Source organism: Onychomys torridus, chromosome 19 (genome assembly GCF_903995425.1).
Source record: "Onychomys torridus chromosome 19, mOncTor1.1, whole genome shotgun sequence".
Taxonomy (NCBI): Eukaryota; Metazoa; Chordata; class Mammalia; order Rodentia; family Cricetidae; genus Onychomys; species Onychomys torridus.
Genome location: NC_050461.1, coordinates 11,235,126 through 11,258,869, shown reverse-complemented (window position 1 = coordinate 11,258,869; position 23,744 = coordinate 11,235,126). Strand labels below are relative to the sequence as shown.

General features: G+C 39.8%; 1 protein-coding gene across 4 annotated transcripts in view; it reads left to right on the top strand.

Moving 5' to 3' along the window:
• Positions 1-23,744, top strand: part of Rev3l (REV3 like, DNA directed polymerase zeta catalytic subunit) — a 150,716-nt gene that overhangs the window by 124,064 nt on the left and 2,908 nt on the right. For 2 of the 4 annotated variants that reach the window (XM_036169236.1, XM_036169238.1), the window contains 7 exons: positions 1,671-1,877; positions 4,495-4,604; positions 9,285-9,399; positions 11,465-11,602; positions 12,579-12,769; positions 13,314-13,560; positions 17,160-17,369. In XM_036169236.1, the coding sequence (XP_036025129.1) occupies positions 1,671-1,877; positions 4,495-4,604; positions 9,285-9,399; positions 11,465-11,602; positions 12,579-12,769; positions 13,314-13,560; positions 17,160-17,369 (1,218 nt within the window). Of the gene's footprint in view, positions 1-1,084; positions 1,211-1,670; positions 1,878-4,494; positions 4,605-8,074; positions 8,180-9,284; positions 9,400-11,464; positions 11,603-12,578; positions 12,770-13,313; positions 13,561-17,159; positions 17,370-23,744 lie in introns of those variants that run through there. The other 2 variants (XM_036169239.1, XM_036169240.1) reach the window with 2 other exon arrangements.

Sequence of the window (23,744 nt, the reverse complement as noted above, 5' to 3'; positions counted from 1 at the left end):
ATGGTATGAGGGCCCCTTTAAAACTAAAACTACTGTGCCGGGTGTCCAGCATCACTTCTAGGTATAAACCAGAAAGAAAGCACACTGAAGAGATACCTGTGTGCCCCTGTTTATTGCTGTACTGCTCACAACAACGAAGTCATAGAGTCAGCCTGAGTGCCCATCCTCTGTATCACCAGATGAGTGAATAAAAAAATGTGCTATGAGCCAGGCGGCAGTGGCACACACCTTTAATCCCAGCACTCAGGAGGCAGAGGCAGGCAGGTCTCTGTGAGTTTGAGGCCAGCCTGGGCTACAGCGTGAGTTCCAGGAAAGGCTCCAAAACTACATGGAGAAACCGTGTCTCAAAAACAAACAAACAAAAAGAAATGTGCCATGCACATGCAATGGAGTAGTGTTTGGCCATAATAAATAATAAAATTGTGTCATTTTTAGGGAAATGGATGGAAACAAAGTCAACATATTAAGTAAAATAACCCAAACACAGAAAGACAAGTACCACTTTTTCCCTGATATGTTGAAAATGGAGGCTTGGAGGAGAGGACCTGAAAGTAAACAGGGTCTACTAGGGAAGGAAAAGGAAGGGGGGTAGCAGAGTGCTTGAGAGAGCAGGAGGGAGGGCTATAGTAATGAAGACATGGTGTGTGAGGATGGAAGTTTTCACAGTGTGCACTAACAATTACAGTTTTTTAAAGGATCAAACAAAGGGAAAGTTAAATCTGCTTCAAAAGGTACACCAAATGAATTAGAGGCTAGACTATATTTTCCTTGTCACATGTACGAGTTGTTTGTTTAAGCTCCCTTCAATAGCATTTTTAAAACTTGATTTCATTTTGACCTAGTATGTAAAACTTAATAAGATTTTTTTAATATTCAAAAGTGTGATTATCCTGTAACTGGGGTTTTAATTGTTCAGTTTAACATGTGTTATTTTGCACGTGACTGTGAATCATCAGTTAATAACTGTTTTGTGGTTTTCATTCCTACCGGACTTCTCTTAAATCCTCCCTAGTTTTGATTAATACAAATGATTTTTTTTGGCAACAACAAATTTTATCACCTCATTATTCATCCCCTCTTCCAGATTGCTAATAAATATAGGCCGGAGGGGATGGCTTAGTGGTCTAAGCATCAGATTTGAAATACCTAGAGTCCCTGGAACTGCAGGTTTGAATGTCAGCAGAGTCAACCCAGCTCATCATTCTTCCAAGGTAGATAAATGGAGTTCCATGCAGAGCACTGTGTGGGGTCATTAGGGTGAGATCTTTAAAAACTGAGGTTGGTTATGAGTGATACAGGCCCATATGTCTTTCTAGAAGGATGGGGGTCTCAATCAAAAGTTTGAACAGCATTTCCCTCTGAATTTGTTGTATGGTTATTTATGTACTAGTTGACATCCTGCTTCCTGGAGTTCTCAGAGCTCACATAGAAGTGCTGCGTTCAAATTCTAAACAGTACAGGAATGTTTTAGAAGAAAAACCCTCTTCATAAGAAATACAATTGGTCATTTTGTATGACAGCTACTAGTCCTGTGGCTATTTTGTTAGTAGCATGTTTTAGTTTATGAGTTGGCCATTATATACTGTTTTCTTTCTTAGTTACCGAAATCTATCTGCATGTATATATGACTGAGGAATTTTATACATTCTTTTTTCCCCCTTTTATGATAGCCTTCAGTACGAAAGGGTGTTCTACCAAGAATGCTTGAAGAGATACTGAAGACTAGATTCATGGTGAAGCAGTCAATGAAAGCTTACAAGCAAGACAGAACCCTGTCACGAATGCTGAATGCACGTCAGCTAGGACTGAAGCTGATAGCAAATGTCACATTTGGCTATACGTCTGCTAATTTCTCTGGGAGAATGCCATGCATTGAGGTAACACATTTAATGCTTTTTTTTTCAGGATAGACTATTAAAGTATTTTGTTATGTTTTTAAACTTTTGACTTAAGTGTCATTTCCATGATATATCAGTTTTTCTTAAATTGGGTCTATAAACATGCATCTTCCTGAGTATTTGTGAATTTTCTCTGAAAGTTCCGTTCCCTTATTTTAATAATAATTTTTAAATTATATACATATTTTTACATTTATTAACATGAGGTTTCAGTGCCACTTTATAGTAGTTTTTACAGTAGTAACTTTGATACAAAATTATTCCTTTTAATATTTTAAAAGAAACCAAATTATAGTGAGGTTGACTTGTCCAAATGTTACAATAAAGAAAAAGAATCATAGGCTGGGGAAATGGTTGTCAGTAAAGTGCCTATTGTGTAAACCTGAGGGGCCTAGGTTCTAACCTCCAGTACCCACATGCAGTGTCAGAGCAGCTTGTTGCCTGTGGTCTCCATGCTGATGTGGCAACAGGGGATCCCTGGAGCTTGCTGACTTACTGACTAGTTAGTCTTACTGAGTGAGTGAACTCTAGGTTCCATGGAGGAACCTATCTCAAAAAAGGTGGAAAACAATTGAGTAAGACACCTGATATCAACCTCTGGTCTCTACACACACACACACTTACATTACATGTACATACACCATTCACAAAAAGGAAAATCTTCCATATTTGTTAGTGTACCTATTAAAGAAGCTAAAACCTTCATTTGGATTGATCAGTTGAAAAGCACTTTTCATAGAACAAGACTAATTTCTTAAGATGTTTAGTTGAAATGAAAATAATACAGTGCAACAGAACAGTAAATGTGATAGTAGCAGAGAAAAGACAGGAGATTTGCTGACCCAATGATCTGTAGTGTTCTGCGAGGGTTGTGATGGGCCCAATTTACATACTTTGCTAAGAGAAAACTAGAGGAGGAGGAGAGGCTTCTCACAGCTCACAATAGGCAAAGTGAGCATCACACCTGCTCAGGGGCTGACAGGAGAACTCAGCAGGTTAAGTGCTCACCAAAGCAAGCCTGATAGATAACTTGATTTAAACCCCCAGAACCCACAAAAATGTGGACAGAGAAATTGAGTTCCAAGGAGTAATCTTCTGGCTTCCATATATATGCTAGTCACACAGCATACATGCTTTTTTTGGTTTTTTTAGGTGCTGATGTAAGGCTGGAGAGGTGGCTCAGTCAGTAAAGTCTCTTGCCCTGCATATTTGAAAACTTGAGCCCCTCAGTACCCACGTAAATGGTGTGCACTGCCATGTCTGTATAAAAACTTGAGCCCCTCAGTACCCATGTAAATGGTGTGCACCGCCATGTCTGTAACCCTAGTGCTAGAGGGAAGATGGGGGCCTGGGAGGAGATGGCTGTTGGGCAGAGATTCAATATTTTGTTAAAACTTACTAGTTTCATTAGATAACATGGCTTTTAGTGCTTTTATGGTTGGTTGTTTTATTATTATTATTCTGTTTTGAATTGAGACAGATCTCACTGTATAATCCTAGCTGACCTGGAACACATAGAGATCTGCCTACCTCTGCCTCCTAAGTACTGGAATTAAAGATCCATACCACCATGGATGGTAATTCTTAGTATATTTTAGTGTATTAATCACATTTTCAGGGTTTTCTAATATACTCAAAGTCTCAATAGGATGTATTATCTTAATTTAAAATGCAAATTAAATTTTTGCTCCCACTTTTATTATCTCTTCCTTTGTTCATTTGCTCGTGTTTACTTTGCAGTACAGGCTTAGACAGTTTTCTAAATGCCGTTCAGTCCTATGTTTAGTTTGGAAATTTCAACTTTTGTAGCAAAAAGGGAAGCATCATTATTACTATTGTTTGGTTATTAGCAAAAAGACAAAAATGCATAGTTTTATTTTACAATTGCAAAGGGAATGCTCCATTTATTTTAGATGACAATATTCTCTATCTTTTAATATCAATGAGCTTGGTAAATATAGTCTCCTTAATTTACCATATAATCTAATGAAGATGTGTCTCAAGGCCTACTATCTTTTATCAGCTTGTGCCATAATCCTTGCTAAAACTCATTGGTCACAGTGAAAGAACCCTGGGGTCATATTTATTCACCTACTTGTTTTAAATTGAACACTGTTAATTTCTTTTCTACCATACAATTGTGTACATTTTTTTCTTTTACTTAATTTTACCAAAAAATCACAAAGATTTAATTTTAGCATTTAAATACATTATCATAAACACAAAATTTTTGAAGGATGTACACATACATTTCTTATACTTGGATCCAACACAATGTAATTTGTGCCCTGGTTGGTTATATGGGTATAAAAGAAAGACTTGAATAAACAAGGCTTATTATTCCAAGAATCAAATGTACCTGTGTACCTTGTAAAAGTGTGCAATCCATTGTACTTCCTGATATATTCAAAGGCAAGTCTATAGTCATTGATTCTGTTAAGTTCACTTTTTAAAACTTTGTGATAACAGTGGGAGCTATTTTGGTTTTATTTATTTCATTTCTAGAAATACTCAATAAAATTTTAGTAGTATTAAAATCTGTTGACTTTTACTGAGCTGTGTTAAGAAATCATTTCCAATGTGTTTATATCAACAGGTTGGTGATAGTATTGTTCACAAAGCCAGAGAGACCTTGGAACGAGCAATTAAACTAGTGAATGATACCAAGAAATGGGGTGCTAGGGTTGTTTATGGTGATACTGACAGGTAATGGATTTAGGGGTTTATACTTGGGTTTTGGTTTGGTTTGGGTTTTTTTTTCCTTATTTACTTTTTTGTTTTGTTTACATTCATTGATACCTTCATTTTGGTATTTGGAATAGCTTAGGGGAAATCCTTTTAAATACTTTCTCCTATATCATCCTTATTGTCCTTATGATCTTTTGGTTGGGTAATTCTTCTGAGTCACTGTATTTAAGTCCCTTAAAATAATAGTAATAGTAATAGTAGTAGTAATAACAATAACAATAATAATAATAATAATAAAAACAACTGCAGGCTAGGAAGATGGCTCAGAGTTGGTAAGAACATTTGCTATGTTACCAGGAAGACCTGAATTTGAAGTCATAGTACTCACATTAAAAGCTAGATATGGCCACATGAATAACTCCAGTACTAGGGAGGGCAAAGGCAGGAATATATCTGGTTTGTTGGCTACCACCATAGCAGAAAAATTATAGAAAGGAGTACTCATTGTCATACTCTGTCCTTAGTAAACACCTGCATACACATGTGCACACGTGTATATACACACACACCACATAATCAAAACAAAAAATAATCTTTGAGGGCTGGAGAGATGTCTCAGGAGTTAAGAGCACTGGCTGTTCTTCCAGAGCTCCTGAGTTCAGTTCTCAGCAATTGCATGGTGGTTCACATCTTTTTAAAAGGCAGTTGCCAAAGCCTTACTTTTTGTTTTGTTTTGTTTTGTTTTTTGAGACAGGGTTTCTCTGTGTAGCTTTGGAGCCTGTCCTGGAACTCACTCTGTAGCCCAGGCTGGCCTCGAATTCACAGAGATCCACCTGCCTCTGCCTCTGCCTCCCGGGTGCCGGGATTACAGGCGTGTGCCACCACCACCCGGCCAAAGCCTTACTTTTTATTGAATTTATTGACCTTCTTCTAATAGAAACAAACAAATGGTTACTCATTTGATCCCAAAGAATATGCAGACTTCTGTAAGCTCATTCACATCCTGATGAAGAATGGGACAGCTTTTGAATCCTAGATTACTAGTATCAGCCTGCTTGCTTTGTTACTTAGTCTAATATTTTTCAAAGCCCAGTTATTTATGTAACAACTTACTTGTTTGGCTCCTTGAAATCCTTCTAGAATGTAGATATTCTAATTTGTTGCCGTCTGAAGTGGTTTTCATCATAGGTTTAGAGTCCCATTGTGATCAAGGTAGGAGCACTCACCTCGGCCCCTCAGGTCATTATGCAACAGAGCAATAGGAGAGAATGTTTCTAATCAATAAAAATAACTTGTAAGTGATCTTTAAACAGTTTTTAATCTTGCAGTCCTTTAAAATGTGTATACAGTCAGCATTATATTAGTGCTCAGTGAGACCTTGTTGCATGTGGCAACCTTTTCATTACCAATAGACAGGGATAGTTTGATATTTTCCAAGCTCTGTCGGTATTCTCTAATGTTGCTCATCAAAAGCCATATCTTAGTTTTGTCTCTGGGCATTTCGCTGATCAGTTAAACTTCTGCTTGGTAGTCTATCAAAATAGTACTAAAACAAACTTCATTATGTTAGATTCCTTTGCAAAATTTGTAGAAAAGAGAAAAAAGTTAAATACTAAAATTATTGCTTTTAACTCAGAGTCTGTATGTGTTAGTTGGTGATACATAGAATCATCATAAGTTAGCATGATTTTTATTGAATATTATATACCATTTAAAATCTTTAAGAATTGAAACAAAGCCAGGCAGTGGTGGTGCACACCTTTAATCCCAGCACTTGGGAGGCAGAGCCGGGTGGATCTCTGTGAGTTCGAGGCCAGCCTGGTCTCCAAAGTGAGTTCCAGGAAAGGCACAAAGCTACACAGAGAAACTGTCTTGAAAAAAAATTTTTTCAAACAAAATCCAGTATTCACAGGCTCTCAGAACAAAATGGGGGGGGGGGGCAGTGAGGGGTATTACTTAGGCTAGCAGTTTATATGCTATTGGAAGTTCATGCCCTTAGGTAAGAAATTGTCACCTAGTCAGTAATTGAGACATAAATGTGAATTTATGTTTTGATTGCTAGCAAGTGCTTTCTCTATATATCAGATTTCACAGGAACATTGAGAGCCCAGTCAGTTAAATTTATGGACACTTTGGTCATCATTATTTCATCTGTGTAAGGACAGTTTGTGTAGGATGTGCATTCTAACAGCAGACAACAAATCAGTTATTAGAAGTACAAAAAATTCCCAAAATATATCTTAATAATTACTTTAATTCAAATTAAGTCTAATTTTTTTCATTGGGAAGATAATTATGATAAAAGGCAGAAAATGACTTAGAAATAATAAATAATGCTTGGCAGAGTGGAAAAGAAATCTCAACTAAAGGAAGGATCCAGAGTCTGTCTAGCTATATTCCTAGTGTATTTGCATGGCCAGTCATAATTCACTTAGCTTCTCTGACTCAACTACTTCATCAGCTGAATGAAGGAATTTTGTAAATGATGATGAGTCATCATTGCCTCCCTCAGTTTCAAGGACCTTGATTCATAAAGAATCTCAGCTCCCGTCTGAGGAGGGTCAGTTACCAGAATATCCAAAGGATACAGGAGGCTGTTTTACCACTGGAGCAGTTTTTTATTGCCAACCACTTAAGTGTAATAAATTAGCACACTGTATACTATAGTGGTTCAGACAGTTATTTCCTCTGGTAATGGTTCTCATTCACATTTATTCCATCCAACGGGACATGACCTGCTTCAGTCAATGACTAAAGCGACTTGTAACAATAATTCTTAGGCAGGGTAGGGAAGGACTTCCAGTAAGAATAGAATACTTCCAGGATAGGCAAGTAAAATCAGAATCTCTTGGGAAATAAATCAGATCATAATTAATAAAAGCCTCCTAGACAACACTCATATCCCTATTAAGTCCCTACAATGTATACAAATCATTAATTCTAAATGGATACTTGAACATTATTCAAGATGAGTGTTATTTAGATGTGTTAAAAGTTCAGTGATGATGCAAATTGGATGCAAGACACTCCTTTTACCAGGTGTGGCTAATGCCTGTGATCCTAAGACTTGACAGTCAAGAGACAGAAGGAGTACCCCAAGTTCTGGGCTCAAGTGGGTTACATGATGAGCTCCAGGTCAGGCATGACGACTTAACAAGGCCATCTCAAAAACAATTGTGACAACAAAGACATCTTTTCCTTTTTAGACTAGTCATCTATATTCTATGACCAAAATTTCACATTATTTCAGGCTAATCCCCTTGAAATATAGGTCCAAATCAAGTTAGCCACAACAGAGTATCCACTAATAAGCCCACAAATGCTGTTAAGGAAAATCTCAAATATATAGTAACTTTTAAAGTATAATGAGTGTGCTTGTATGTGTATACACATATATAAACTACACATATCTATAGGCTTTTGTGCCCCTGACCCAAGGGTTAACATGAGTCACTTTCTATTACTGTAGATTAGTTTTATTTTTTCAAGTATTTTATATAAACGGAATTATACAGTATGTGCTTTCTTATGTCTGGCCCTGAAGAGTGAGCACTCTAGGAGACAGACTGGGGAAAAAGCTAGAGAACATAGAGGTGAGTGCTATTCTAGAAGTCTATGGATCATGCTGGGGTCGCCTGGCCCATCTGGTAAAGGAATGAATATGACATGTCTGGGTATCTGACACACACACTTGGTTTTATCACTTTTATTGAAATATAGTCTTAACAAAAGTGCACAGCGTATAGTTTATATAAAAAGTACAGTATATAGTTTATATAGGCCTGAGTAACCAGCCAATCTACTCAAGTTACAGAACATTTCTATTGCCATAAAAAGTTCTTTCATGTCTCCCCACTGCAGTCATTGTCTCATTTCCCCTGTCAGCACCCCATGCTCCACATCTCTGATTCTGTCACCATAGCTTAACTCTATTTGTTGTTAAATATATGGATATGTGCATCTTAGTTTTCAAGAGTTTTCCTTCTCATTGCATCTGAAAAACTTAAAAGTAACTTTTTATAATAAAAATAGTTTGATAGTCATTTATTAAACATAATAGCATAAAAATCAGCAATCCCACTTCTGTATGTTTAAGTACAATTTAAAAGAAAAAGGATGTCCATGCAAAAAGAGGTATATAAATCTTTTTGGGAATTTTATTCCTTGTAGTCAAATGAATAGATAGAAATTTTATGGTATATTCATACCGTGAAATAAATACCCAGTCATCATAGATGATTCCCAGGTATGCTGAGTGAAAGAACCAGACACAATAGAGTATGTATGGTATAGTTCCATTTATACAAAATTCTTGAAAAAACAAAACTAATCTGTAGTAACAGAAAACCAATCGTGTGTTAATCCTGGGGCAGGAGTACAGTTTTAAAAGACTGTATTTTTTTATTAACCTAACTGTGTGCCATACACAACCTTGAATGTTGGGGTGATCTAGGACCTTCTTGACACTTGAGTGTCTGAGTTTTAGTTGTAGCTGAGCCTTTAAGAACTGTACCAAGGTCTCCTGTAAGGATCCAAGGGGAAAGGGATAATTAAAGAGGAAATCTGTGATAGGAAGCAACAGTCAGGGAGAAGTAGATCATCTTGGTTTAGACTGTTTATTAGCCAGGAAATGACTCTTGATGACATCTGTTCTTACGATGACTTCTGCGTTACCCTGCTGTATTTTTAATCTCTTAGTATGTTTGTGCTACTGAAAGGAGCCACTAAGGAGCAGTCTTTTAAGATTGGTCAAGAAATTGCGGAAGCTGTTACTGCTACTAATCCTAAGCCAGTGAAATTGAAGTTTGAAAAGGTAAGGGGAGTAGAGTGTTATTAGTCACATGCAGATAACATACCTCCTTAGAAATTTCTGACTTACTCATAAGTCTGTAGCTCTGTAAATACATTGACTGTTAAAAGTTTTTAGTTTTATATAATCTCTCAGTTTTGAGTGTTATGTGTGTATAGCTGTGTTTGTTTGTTTCATTTGGTTTGGTTTGGTTTGGGGTTTGGGGTTTGTGTTTGGTGTTTGGGTATGATGTTAGGGCCTAGCTTGTACTAACACTTTACCACTGAGCTATATCTGCCAGGCCTCTGAATTTTTTTTTTTTCAGTTATGTCTTAAGATGCGAAAAGATGATTTCATTTACTTTTGCTATAAAACAGGCCACTCCAAACTTAATGGTATAAGACAACCAACATAGCAACAGATTTTATGGTTCAGGAATTTCAAAAAGCTACACCAGAGTATTTGTCTCTGCTTCAGTTTCTAGGCCCTCAACTGGAGAGTTACAGAGGCTGATTGTAACCTCAGCACTGGACAACTCAGGGCTAAAGTCACCTGATGCCTTCCTCCTCCCATGTCTGCATGGCCTTAGAAAACTGTATATTCTGGCTAATGGCTAGAATGCTGTAGGAAATGTTGCTCAGTTTTTTTTCATTCATTGTTTTGTGGAAGCCCATTTCTTCTCACTGATTCTCTGTCACTCACAACATAGAGATGCTGAAGTCTCCACCGTAATCATGGGGTTTTGCCTCTTAGTTCATTATAGTACTTTCAGGTTTTATTTTCTTAAAGAGTTATTTTTTTTACAATATTCCTAGTATCAAACAAAGACCACTTTTTCCATCTTTCTTTTTGTTAATATTAGCATGAGTAACTTTCTAGTTTTTTGGTTTTTTTTTTTTTTAACTCTACTGTGCTGTTTTCTGATCATTTCCGCCTTTTAATTGGGATTTTAAGGCCATGTGTATTTAACGTGCTTATTGATAAAGCTTGGGCATTCCACGTTAACATATATTTCAAATTACCATGTTAACCATGACAAACATAAAATTTTTATTTTTAGATTTAAGAAAAAATAAATAGCCGGGTGGTGGTGGCACACGCCTGTAATCCCAGCACTTGAGAGGCAGAGGCAGGTGGATCTCTGTGAGTTCGAGGCCAGCCTGGTCTACAGAGCTAGTCCAGGACAGCCTCCAAAGCTACAGAGAAACCCTGTCTCAAAAAAAAAAAAAAAAAAGGAAAAAGAAAGGAAGGAAGGAAGGAAAGAAAGAAAGAAAAAGAGGAGGAAAAAATAAATATGCCAGATACCATGGCATGTGCCTGTAGTGAGAAAAATTGTGAGACTGTTTTAAAAAAAATAGTAAAAAATATTAAATGAGGAGCTTTGGGGAGGGGAGCTTAGGAGCAAGGAAAAGGACAAAAGTCATAATATAATTGAATGTCCCATTGATCCAGGGATTTCTTTCTGTCCTAAAGATTAAATCATGTAAGGTGTAAGGTTGTTTACTGCAGCGTTATTTTCAATGCCTAAAAACTGAAGACATCCTCAGGCCCCTTAGTAGGTAATTGGTTAGTCAGTGATAGTACCCCTAGACCATAGACCGCTCTGTAAACTGTAAGGCAGATGAGCCTTCCACACTGTCCCAAGAGAACTATTGACTTAAAATACAAAGTGCACAGCAGTGTATGGATGGTAAGCTGCTGGTGATGGGAGAATAGATGTGCTTGCACAGAGTGTCTCTGGAAGGACACAGAGGAAGACCCTAACAGTAAATCTTTAGGAAGTTCTTACTGTTCATTCTCATAACTTTAATTTTGTGCTATATATGGATATAAAGTAATTTAAAATTAATATATCATTGATAGCTTTTGAAAAAACAGTGTCACTTGAAGTAGAAGCAAGTTAGTGCAGAAAAAGGAGTGACTGGTTAGTAAGTAATGGTGATTCATTCTGTATGCCTTCACATTCCAGGTTTAGATAGGAAAGCATTGCATCCTCCGGAATATTTAAAGACTTTATAGTGACATCTGAATACAGAGAACAATAACAGGAAAGTGCTTACCGAGAGTCATCCTGTCGATCTCACTGCAGGTGTATCTGCCCTGTGTCTTACAAACAAAGAAGAGATATGTGGGCTACATGTACGAGACACTGGATCAGAAGGACCCAGCATTCGATGCAAAGGGGATAGAGACCGTCAGAAGAGACTCTTGCCCTGCTGTTTCCAAGGTAGGCTCTGTACCTGTTGTTTCCAACAGTAAAAATAAGGAGTGAAGACTGTACAGATGTACCTCTGTAAACGTACAGCTGGCGGAAGAAGAATGTGAGGTTTGAGAGTTTGCTCTCTTACTGGAAACAGTCTTCTCAAGTGCTTAGTTCCAGGCTTCTTCTCACAGCTTTGTTCTGTCAGAACGGAGAGTTTCTTGCCTGCCGCCTTTGATGATAGGGTAGCTTCTCATATAACAGCTCCTAACATAGGGGGAGCGTGAGAAACTGTCAGACACCTCCTACCTAAGTCACTGAGTTCATTCCAAGGTGCCTGGGACTTCCACTGCCACCCCACGTCAGATCAGGGATACCTACAGCACAGAAGACTCCACTCATGGCACTAAGAAGGCTGAGTTTTTATTTTATTTGACTCATTGGTGATATTAAATTTCTCTTTATTTGGTCCTGTTTCTTTTCTTTTTTTTTTTTGGTTTCTTGAGACAGGGTTTCTCTGTGTAGCTTTGCGGCTTTCCTGGAACTCACTTGGTAGCCCAGGCTGGCCTCGAACTCACAGAGATCTGTCTGGCTCTGCCTCCCGAGTGCTGGGATTAAAGGCGTGCTCAATTTGGTCCTGTTTCTCAGGCTCCAAGTGCTTTGACTGTTTAAGAAAAACCAAGTTCATCACATAGCAAGTGTTTCATCAGAATATCATTCCAATATGATTTTTCTCAAACTGTGAGATTCTTAGAAGAAGCAAGCTATATAACATCTCATTAACTTCGGGTTTCTAATCATTTTTATGATCTAATCACAAGATCCAGGGTGTGTGTGTGTGTGTGTGTGTGTGTGTGTGTGTGTGTGTGTGTGAGAGAGAGAGAGAGAGAGAGAGAGAGAGAGAGAGACACTCCAGTACCTATAGCTTTTTAATGAGAGCATGACGATAATGCTGAGACATACTGGGAGCTATTTTCTCTTTTCCACATCTTTTCGTTTTAAGATCCTTGAGCGTTCTCTAAAGCTGCTGTTTGAGACGAGAGATATAAGTCTAATTAAACAGTATGTGCAGCGGCAGTGTGTGAAACTTGTGGAAGGAAAGGCCAGCATACAAGACTTTATCTTTGCCAAGGAGTACAGAGGGAGTTTTTCTTACAGACCTGGAGCGTGTGTGCCAGCTCTCGAACTTACAAGGTAATGACGCACACCCCAGCCCAGTCCTCAGTACACAGCCAGGACACTCCAGAGACCGTCTGCAGCAGGGAAAAGACACTTCACTTCCCCACACTGAGGTTCCCTGTGCTTTCTAAGAGCTCCTCTTCTGGGATTTGCTTAGGGAAGCAAGCGCAGTAAAACGGTGACGGTTCCCACTACGTTAGTTTCTCCCTAGAATCTCTAGGCAGTCCTTCATTTTGAACTGCCTGAGCAAGCATTTAGATTTCACTCTGCAGCCAGGTTGTCTAGTCAAATCCCTCTCTCCTCTCAGTCAGATAACAGCACTTACCAGGGACTGGTACCATCTAGGTAATGGTGCTATAGAGCGTAAGTTTCAAACCGCTAGAGCACTGTCCACTTGCTATCAGCTAAGAGAAGTGTATATCATTCTCAAAGAAGCAACAGTCTATGTTGAAGGTGGCCCTGTACATTGCTCGTGGGTTCGGGCTTAATTCTGAATTATTTTGCTGGGAAGGCACCTTCTATGGCATTCTCACTGTGTGCTTCATTTGGATTCAAATAGGAAAATGCTTGCTTATGACCGGCGCTCTGAGCCTCGAGTTGGAGAGCGAGTGCCATATGTCATTATTTATGGGACACCTGGACTGCCTCTTATCCAGCTGATAAGACGCCCAGCAGAAGTCCTACAGGATCCAACTCTGAGACTGAATGCTACCTACTATATCACCAAGCAAATTCTCCCACCCCTGGCAAGGATCTTCTCTCTTATTGGTATTGATGTCTTCAGCTGGTATCATGAATTACCAAGGGTAAGTTTACTAAATAATATGTGTCCTATAAATATTTCAAAGTTCAGTATTTATTTATGTGTTATGAAAAGTTGTCCTCCATTATTGAAACTTACAAAGATGCCACGCTTTCCAAAGAGAAACTGATTATCTATAAAGACCTTCTTAGCGGCTATCAAGGTTCCCAAACTATACAAACATTAAAGTGAATCCTCAAGAGTTTCAGCGGTAAAGGGCCACAAGTAAATCAGCTGAGTAAATCAGCTAGTGGAAAATAAAAGAATTACAAAAGTACTTCAAAATGGGTAGGGTTGTTTTTGTTTTTTTTTTTTTTAAGATTTATTGATTTGTTTTTTGTTTTTCCAGACAGGGTCTCTCTGTGTAGCTTTGGAGCCTGTCCTGGATCTTGCTCTGTAGAGCAGGCTGGCCTCGAACTCACAGAGATCCGCCTGGCTCTGCCTCCCAAGTGCTGGGATTAAAGGCGTGTGCCACCACCACCCGGCTAGTTTTATTGATTTTTATGAGTATTTTTGCTTACATGGTGGATGTATGTGCCCCATGAATGTGCTTGGCACTAGTGGAGGCCAGGGAGGACATCAGCTATCCTGGAACTGGAGTTACAGATGTTTGTGCTGGGAACTGAATCTGGGTCCTCTAAAAGAGCAGCACATTCTCTTAACTACAGCGATATTTCTCTAGTCCCGTCAAAGTGGATGTTTAAGATGTGCATAGAAGGGCTGAGGACATGTTTTAGTAAGTGCTTGCTGCTCCCAGCATGACAACTGACTGGACTGGACAGTGTTATACATAATGGAGTTTTTCGTCTGAATCTGTCAAATGTTAATGGACTAGACATCATTAATGTAATCTTGACTGTGTATATTGTATATACTTATTGGATATGATTTTTCTTATATTAGTTATAAGCTTTTTTTAATTTTAGACAAAAACAGGGGAAATGTGGTATTGTGTTCCCAAAAATATTGTGCAGGCTAATAAACTTACCTGGGGTCAGAGAACAAGATGGCCACAATATTAAACATAGAGGTTAGGCAGTGGTAGCACACGCCTTTAATCCCAGCACTCGGGAGGCAGAGCCAGGCAGATCTCTGTGAGTTCAAGGCCACATTGGAAACAGCTAGGCATGGTGACACACGCCTTTAATCCTAGAAATCCAGCCTGTAATCCCAGGGAGTGGGGGTAGTAAGAGAAAGATTATATAAGGCATGAAGACCAGAAACTAGAAGCATTTGGCTGGTTAAGCTTTTAGGCTTTCGAGCAGCACAGTTCAGCTGAGAGCCATTGGGATGAGGACACAGAAGCTTGCAGTCTGAGGAAACAAGACCAGCTGAGGAACTGGTGAGGTGAGGAAGCTGTGGCTTGTTCTGCTTCTCTGATCATTCAGCTTTCACTGCAATACCTGGCTCAGGTTTGATTTTATTAATAAGACCTGTTATCTGAGTAACAGATTCCTGCTATCTGAGTTCAGATCCCTAACAACCATGTCAAAGGTAGACATAACCACACATTGCTATAACCCCTGCACTAGGAGGCAGACGAGAGAGTCCCAGTGGCTGGCCAGTCAAAACGCTCTAAGTTTAGAAAGAGACCCTGTCTTAAAAAGAAAAAAAAAAGTGGAAAGCAATAGCAGTAAACACCTGGACTCGACCTGTGAGCTCTACGTGCTGTACACAGATACATACACACACATAAAATTCATGGGATATAAGCTGAGGCTGGCACACACCTGTAATTCCAGAACTCTGGAAGCTGGAGCAGGAAAATGGTGACCTTGAGGTCAGTCTTGGCTACATAGCAAGATCCTGTCTCAAAGGAAAATAATATGTGGGATATAGTATCTAAATATAATCCTGGAGAAACCAGATGAAAGAACTGATGTTAGAACACCATTTCACATGCCTTTAATTCCAGCACTCAGAAGGCAGAAATAGGTGGATTTCTGAGTTTGAGGCCAGCCTGGTCTACAAAGTGAGTTTGAGGACAGCCAGGGCTACACAGAGACAGCCTGTCTTGAAAACAAACTAACAGAAGAATACCATTTCACTAGAGTGAAGTGCCCAGTGTAAAGCTTAGCACAGAGCTTTGCGTGAACTCTTCTTGCTTAGTTTACTTTACTCACTAGGTACTTAGAAAGGAAATGTGTGAGTCTAAGCATCTGAGGCACATTTCTCCAAGAGAAGAGTCCTTTTTATCTGTTTGTGAGAATGTTCTTCAAATGTGCTCAATCATGTGCCATTACCCATGGTATTCAGCCAAAGTGATAAAGAACACGTGTTACTTAAATTATATCTTTACAAGGAAGGAAAAAGCAACTGGAGGAAACAGATGCAGAGACCCACAGCCAAACCTTAGGTGGAGCTTGGGGAACTCTGCAGAAGAGGGGGAGAAAGGATTGTTGGAGCCAGAGGGGTCAGGGACACCACAAGAAAACCCACAGAATCAACTAACCTGGGCTCATAGGAGCTCATAGAGACTGAACTGACAACCAGGATGCCTGCATGGAACTGACCTAGGCCCTCTACATATGTGACAGTTGTATAGCTTGGTCTTCTTGTGGGATTCCTAACAGTGGGAACAGTGGCTGTCCACGACTCTGACCTTTGGGAAGCTACTCCTCATACTGGGTCACCTTGCCCAGCCTTAAGACATGGGGAGGTGTTTAGTCTTACTACAACTTGATATGCTGTGTTTTATTAATACTCATGGGAGACCTGCCCTTTCCTAAACAGAAATGGAGGAGGAGTAGGTTGAGGAATAGGGACAGAGGGGTTGCGGGAGGGACTTGGAGGAGAGGAGGGAGGAAACTACCTCCAGGATGTAAAATAAGTAAATTTTAGAAAAATAAAAGGAAGAAAAAGTAAAAGCTAGGAAACTAAGGTTAAGACTGTACTTCAGAGAATTTGTGCTGACTGACACATAAAATGCTATATGCTGGCTAGAAGCCAGGAAACTCAGATTTTTTTTTTTTTAATTGCAAGGCCAACCAGAATTATAAGTCAGTGACATATTACTCCTTAATATATATGCAAAGTGATTTTTAGATGACACCATAAGACTCCAAGAACAGAATGTATTATTTCAATGTAAAAAGAGTACCAGAAGCAAGTAATAATGTCAACTGAAGAATTCCTGGGCAACATGTATCCAGTTAAATTTGAAATGCTCTGGCTTTACTTTCATTAGAACTTTGCAGTCTTCTGACTAACAAAACAGGATATCTGATGATAGTTTAAGCTCAGGGGCTGGACAGATAGTTAAGTGGCTAAGAGCACTTGTTGCGCTTATAGAGGAAACACGCTCAATTCCCAGCACTCACACAGTGGCTCACAACCATCAGTTGGCACAGTTCCAGGAGATCCAACAGGCATGTATGTGTTGCACATACATGCAGGCAGACAGAACATTCATATACGTAAAGTAAAATAAATAAAATCTTTTTAAATGTAAGGTCCAGGTACGTAAAGACTCTGGTCACTGTGTACCCAATACCTAAAGCAGTGGTTATTCAGCATCTGTGGATTGGAAGAAAGAAAAACTGTAATCAGGGGATTAGCTGCTTTGCTGTGAAGATCCCTCCGACTTCTGAATTATTGTTACAGATCCAGAAAGCTACCAGCTCCTCCAGAAGTGAACTTGAAGGGCGGAAAGGCACTATCTCCCAGTATTTCACTACTTTACACTGTCCTGTGTGCGATGACCTGACTCAGCATGGTATCTGTAGCAGATGTCGAAGCCAGCCTCAGCATGTAGCAGTCATCCTCAACCAAGAAATTCGAGAATTGGAGCGGAAACAGGAGCAACTTGTAAAGGTACGGCCTTGCTCAGTAGATCTGAACTCCCAAACACTCTGATTTTTCAGGGAGATGGCATCAGCTCTTCAGTGTAGAATGAGGTATGAAACCGGAATGGAAAATAAAGTAAGTATTCTAAACAGATAAACTACTAAAAGTTTAAGAAATACTACAGCTGGGGCTGGAGAGATGGCTCTGTGATTAAATGTGCCTATTGCTCTTGCAGTGGACCTGAGTTCAGTTTTTAGCACCCACGTGAAAGCTAACAATTGCCTACAAGTCCCACTCCAGGGGACCCAGTGCCCACTGGCCTCCATGGGGACAGGCATGAGTGTTATATACACATAAGTTCACTCAGGCACACACACACTCACTCACACATAAATATTAATAAATAATTTTTATTTAACACTGCAATTTAACTAAATAAAAAATGGCTTAAGTTATTTTAATTTAGTTTTTGGTTATATAGAATAGTGTATTGTTTATTGAAACCTAGATTACAATGGGCACCTATATAATTTCTTTTATTTAAAAATAATAAAGGTTCTAGTTGATCCATCCCTTGCCATTTTCATCAAACTAGTCATCTTAGAGATGGATGAGTAGACTTGTGATGTCTGCAGTTCTGAGAATCCAGATAGAAAATAGATACATAATGAATCGAAGTCTTCCTGATAGATACTCTAGTAGTCACTCTTGCTGATAGGTTCAGTAATTTGCATATTATACTTCTAATAAGTAAGTGGCTAAGTTGGATTATTAACATGAAATATAAAGACAGTTTCTCACGTGTGGTAATTCTAGAAAAAATAAATGAGCAAACCTTCCTTGATATAAGTTGAAAAATGAAATCTAAACAAAAAGTGTGTCTCTGTACCCGTTTCTTGTCCTTTTACTTGTCACACTGTGCCCTCCACATCTCCCATACCTTCACGTCATCTGAGTGTACCTACTCTTACCTGTGCTCTGGTCCTGCTAAGAATGTTTTCCTTCCCCTCTAGTCATCTGAGAGGAATCAATTGTAACCAGCAAGCCAGAGGAAGCCTTACCTATAATAGACTTCTGCCCTCCCCTCTGCTTCCTGTAACTGTAAGGGTGGAGGGTCTGCCTCATTCCAGCCCACACTGGGGGTGGTGCGCTGTAAGTGCTTACTGAGTAAACGAACAACCTCCTGCTTAATCCGCGGTTAGAGGAGCAGTGCATTGCTGGGGTTCTTAACATCTAGGGGACTAGTTGAGTAGTCCTAGTCAGTACAGCTACTGCAGTCACTGGGCTCTCCTAGCTTTTATTTACTTTACCAGTTTTATCATGTGGCAGCAACAGCTAAGTCTCAGAAAATTCTCTTCTTGGATTCTGGTATCATATGTTGGCAAGAGCAGAACTTGAGACCTGCCAGGGTCAAGCTGTGAATAGTCTCTCCTAGGATCTTTTTGTCTTCTGCTGTCAGGCACACATACCACTCTAGATGATGCCATCAGTTCAGAAAGTACTCACCTGCCAGGAGGTCTTGCTTTTTTTGTTTGTTTGTTTTTCTGTTTTTATTTTTCGAAGCAGGGTTTCTCTTTATAGTTTTGGTGCCTGTCCTGGATCTTGCTCTGTAGAGCAGGCTGGCCTCGAACTCACAGAGATCCGCCTGGCTCTGCCTCCCGAGTGCTGGGATTAAAGGTGTGTGCCACCATTGCCTGTCGAGGAGGTCTTACTTCTTACAAAGATACCACTTAAAAGAAATGATAGCGTTTATAAATAAAGATGAAAGATGGTTTGTCATCTTTCAAAAGACACTAAGACGCCAGGCATGGTGGATATGACTACAGTCAAGACAGTTAAAGTGTGTGTGGGAATTTTCATAAGTTATAATTACAAGACATACAGTAAGAAAATATTAATAGCATTTTTATAGATCTCTCAGCCTAAGACCAGTCAAGGAATTAGAAGTTCTGTTGTATCCAGGCACTTAGAAAGCAGAGACAGACAGATCTCTTGAGTTTGAAGCCAGTCTGATCTACAGAGCCAGTTCCAGGACATCCAGGGCTACACAGAAAACCTGTCTGTCATAGAAAAAAAAAAAAAAAAAATACAGTTGTGGAAGGTTGAAACATCAAAAACTAATTTTTATGGTTGTGTATCAAACTCTGAAACACAAAATTAGACAGTACACATCATAGGTGTTTATAGAATGTTTAAAATTTGACCATGTTGGGGCTGGGAAGATGGCTTATCCCTTCCTGCTCTCTCAGTGTGTGTGTGAGCACCTGCACATGGCATACACTCACAGACACACACACATAAATAATGAAAAGTAATAAATCTACTTACAAATGTCTTTAGACCAGTTGCTCAGATGGAATTGCAGAAGTTGCATGCTCTAAGTAGGGAAAGAGAAACACTGGAGGATGCAGTCATTCACACCAGTATCCAAGAAGAGGAAAATTGGGGAGGAGAGCTAAAATTTACTCATGGTAACTGAAGCTCTGTGTTGCCAGCATTGACCTTGATCAAAGCATGTTGTCCACTGTCCCAACCTTATAACATGGTAATCTTTGTCATCTGGGTTAAACACTTGAAACTGCTTCCTTTTATTTTTCAGATTATAATTTAAGCTATTTTCCCCTCCCAACCTTCCATACGCCTCTTCTTGCTCTATTTCCAGTTCATAGCCTCTTTTTTCATTAATTGTTGCCACATGCTTACACACACACACTCACACACACACACTCTTAAACACAACCTGCTCAGTCTATTGAATGTTACTCTTATGTACTTTGGGGCTGTCGGTATTGGATAACCAATTGGTGGGATCTTCCCAAGGGAAAGACTATTTCTCCATCTCTCAGCATTCCTGTAGTTACCAACAGTTCCTTTTTGTGGGGTTGAGGCTTCCTGAACTTTCCCCTGTGTACCTGAATACATCTCTGTTCAGGGCATGGATGGGCAGACATATTGAGGAGACTTTACAAGTGTAGCTTCTGATGTTTCTAGGAGAGGCAGTCTCACAGTAAACTCCCTGAGCCTCTAGCTCTTACAGTCTTTCTGCCCTCTCTCCCAGCATTCTCTGGGCTCCACAACTCTGTGTTTTGATTAGATGTGGTTTTCTGTAATAGTCTCAGTCTCGTGCAAAGAGAAGTTTCCATAGTGAGAGGTGAAGACTGCACTTTCCTAAAGGACAGATACTTAGAATGTAGTTAGAGATTATACTAGTTTAGTAAAGTGGTGGTTAGAGATTGGCCTCCAGGGTCCACAGTCTCACAGTGATATTTTTTAAATGTCTGCTTCTTAAGTTAAAATGTAGGTATCCTGCTTGTGTTGTTCGAATTTTTAAATTTAAGTGTGAATTGAGCTATAAAACCAGGGTTTAAATCGCCAGTAAAAGCCTTGAAAGTAAACATTTCAGCTAAATTTAGCAAGTTGCATATTCCAGCCTAGATTATTTACCAGACAGGCACAGAGAGTTCTTAAATATTCATCTGTTTGTCCTGGCACCTGAGTGTTCCTGTAGCACATTCAACTGCCATACAGAAATGCTATACTGGGGGATAGATTTGAGTCTCTTGGCAGAGATCTAATTAGCAAAAGGCTCCCTAGAACAGTGTGCTCCATCTTTGCAGAGGATGTACTTCTAAGCAGCTTGCTTGAGGCAGTGACTAACAGTGGATAGAGTGACTGGTGTGCTTTGGAAAATGTGCCCTGCGGTTGGCATGAGGTGTTTTAGAGATCAGAATTTCAGTGCCTTGTGAGCCATCTTTAAACCTGAGCCCCTCCCACAAATCAACCAGAGCTGTAATTACAGTGAGCTCCTTCATCTCTTGAAACACAATCTGTTGCTGCTGCTGCTGCTGCTGCTGCTGCTGCTGCTGCTGCTGCTGCTTACTGTCCCGTCTCCTCGCTCACTTCTGAAATGTGGTCTGAGGCTGGCCTAAGAACTCCTTGACTCAGCTCATCTTCCTGACTGAGCCTCCAGAGTAGCTAGGACTGCGTGCTTGCAACTTAGGCTCCCTTTTCTAACCACATACTTGTTCCCTATTTCCTTGACTCTGAGGAGTTCTCACTAGTATTGGTTTAAACTAGTTTTCATGTTTAGTAATCATTTTAACTACATCTGTGACTATCATTACACTCTGATGATTGTATAAGGCATCATAATGCTTCCCCTTTGCTAGAAATGATTGATTATTCTTAAGCACTATCTTAGTTAGGGTTCTATTGCTATGAAAAGACACCATGACCGCGGCAACTCTTATAAAGGAAAGCATTTAGTTGAGGTGGCAGTTTACAGTTCAGAGATCTAGTCCATTATCATCATGGCCTGGGAGCATGGGGAATGGGAATATGGTGGCAGGCAGACATGGTACTGAAGAATCCTACATCTTGACCCAAAGGTAACAAGTAAATTGTCTCACTACATATATGAGCATGTATGAGTCCTGAAAGCCCACCTCCACCAGTAACACACTTCCTCCAACAAGGCCACACCTAATAACTCTAACAAAGCCACACTCCTAATAGTGCCACTCCCTTTGGGGGCCATTTTCTTTCACACCACCACATTCCACTCTCTGGCCCACAAAGGCTTGTAGCCATATCATAATGAAAAAATTTACTCAGTCCTACTTCAAAAGTCCCCATAGTCTATCACAGTCTCAACAGTGTTTAAAAGTTCAAAGTTTCTTCTGAGATTCATGCAATCTCTTAACTGTAATCACCGATAAAATCAAAATTAAAAAAACAAAACAAAACAGATCACATACTTCCAACATATAATGACACAGGATATACATTGCCATTCCAAAACATGGGGAAGGGAGCATATCGAAGAAATACTAGACCAAAGCAAGACCAAAAGCCAGCTGGGCAAACTCCAAACTCTGCCTCTCTATGTCTGATGTCAAAATGCTCTTCAGATCTCTAACTCCTTTTAACTGTGTTGACTGCAGCACACACTCCCAGTTAGCAGCTTTCCTTGGCAGGTATCCCTCGACTCTGGCATCTCCAGCATCTTGGGGTCTCCAAAGCAATCCAGGCTTCACCTTCACAGCTTCATGAAATGGCCTCTCTAGTCCTTCATTCAGGGACTCCCCTGACAAATGACTGGTCTCAGAGGCTCTCCTTAGTTGTAAGGCAAATCCCATAACCTGTTGAAGGCCCTCCATTCAGCTCCCTAATGAATACAGAGGCTTATTCTTAATTATGAATGTCTGGCCATAGCTTGGCTTGATTCTAGCCAGCATTCCTTAACTTAAATTATCCCATCTATCTTTTGCCTCTGTGCTTTTCCCTGTTCTCTTACTTGTGTAAATCTTGGTTTACTCCATGGCTGGCTGTGTAGCTGGGTGCCTGGCCCCTGGAGTCCTCCTCCTTCTCTGGCTTCTAGATCTCTCCCTTCTATTTCTTTTCTCTGCCTGCCAGCCCCACCTATCCTTGCTCCTGCCTTGCTGTTGACCATTCATTTCTTTATTAGACAATCTCGTGTTTTAGAGAGGCACAATAACACAGGTTCACAGAGTTAAACAAATGCAACATAAACAGAAGTAATAGACCTTAAAATAACATTCTACAACAATAACCCCCACCCTCCTTTCTTCTATCCTTAACTCTAAAGCCAGAACCATGTGGCCAAAGCTGACAAATTCTGTTGTTTGCTGGGGCTGGAACATGTGCCCTTTGTTAAATTACATCTTTACCAGTTTTCTGGGTTTTGTTTTTCTGTAGACTAGGCTGGCCTCGAACTCAGAGATCTGCCTGGCTCTTGATCCCAATTGCTGGAATTAAAGGCATGCGCCACCACTGCCACCACCCACTCAATTTTCTGTGTTTGATGGTTTCCTTCACTGCCTAAGCGTGGCTGTTCTGGAACTTGCTCTGTAGACCAGATTGGCGTCAAACTCAGAGATCCACCAGTCTCTGCCTTCCAAATGCTGGGATTAAAGGCATGTGCCAGCCCACCTGGCTCTAAGCTTTTCTTTAATTCCAAGATGGAAACTTAGCTGGGTGGGCTCTTTCCCTGAGATCACCACTCCTTTTAAATTCAATTTCTCAACCTATTTATCTCCTTGAGCACAGTATTAGCTTCCTGGTGCCTCTTTTCTCAATCTATACATCTTGTATTTTTATTTACTCAGCTTGCTCCTTTTCCTTATAAATCTTCATCAGACTTAACACTAATAACCAGTGACAGTGTCGCTACTAGACTGTTTTGAGATTTGGTCATTTTAAATTTGAGACTAGGCCATTTTCTTTCAAACCAACACAGTGACCAAGGCAGCTCTTAAAAAAGAAAGCATTTAATTGACATCTGGCTTACAGTGTTAGAGGTTTAGTCCTTTTCATCATGGCAGGAAGCATGGTAACACACAGGTAGAAATGGTGCTGGAGAAGTAGCTGAGAGCTACATCC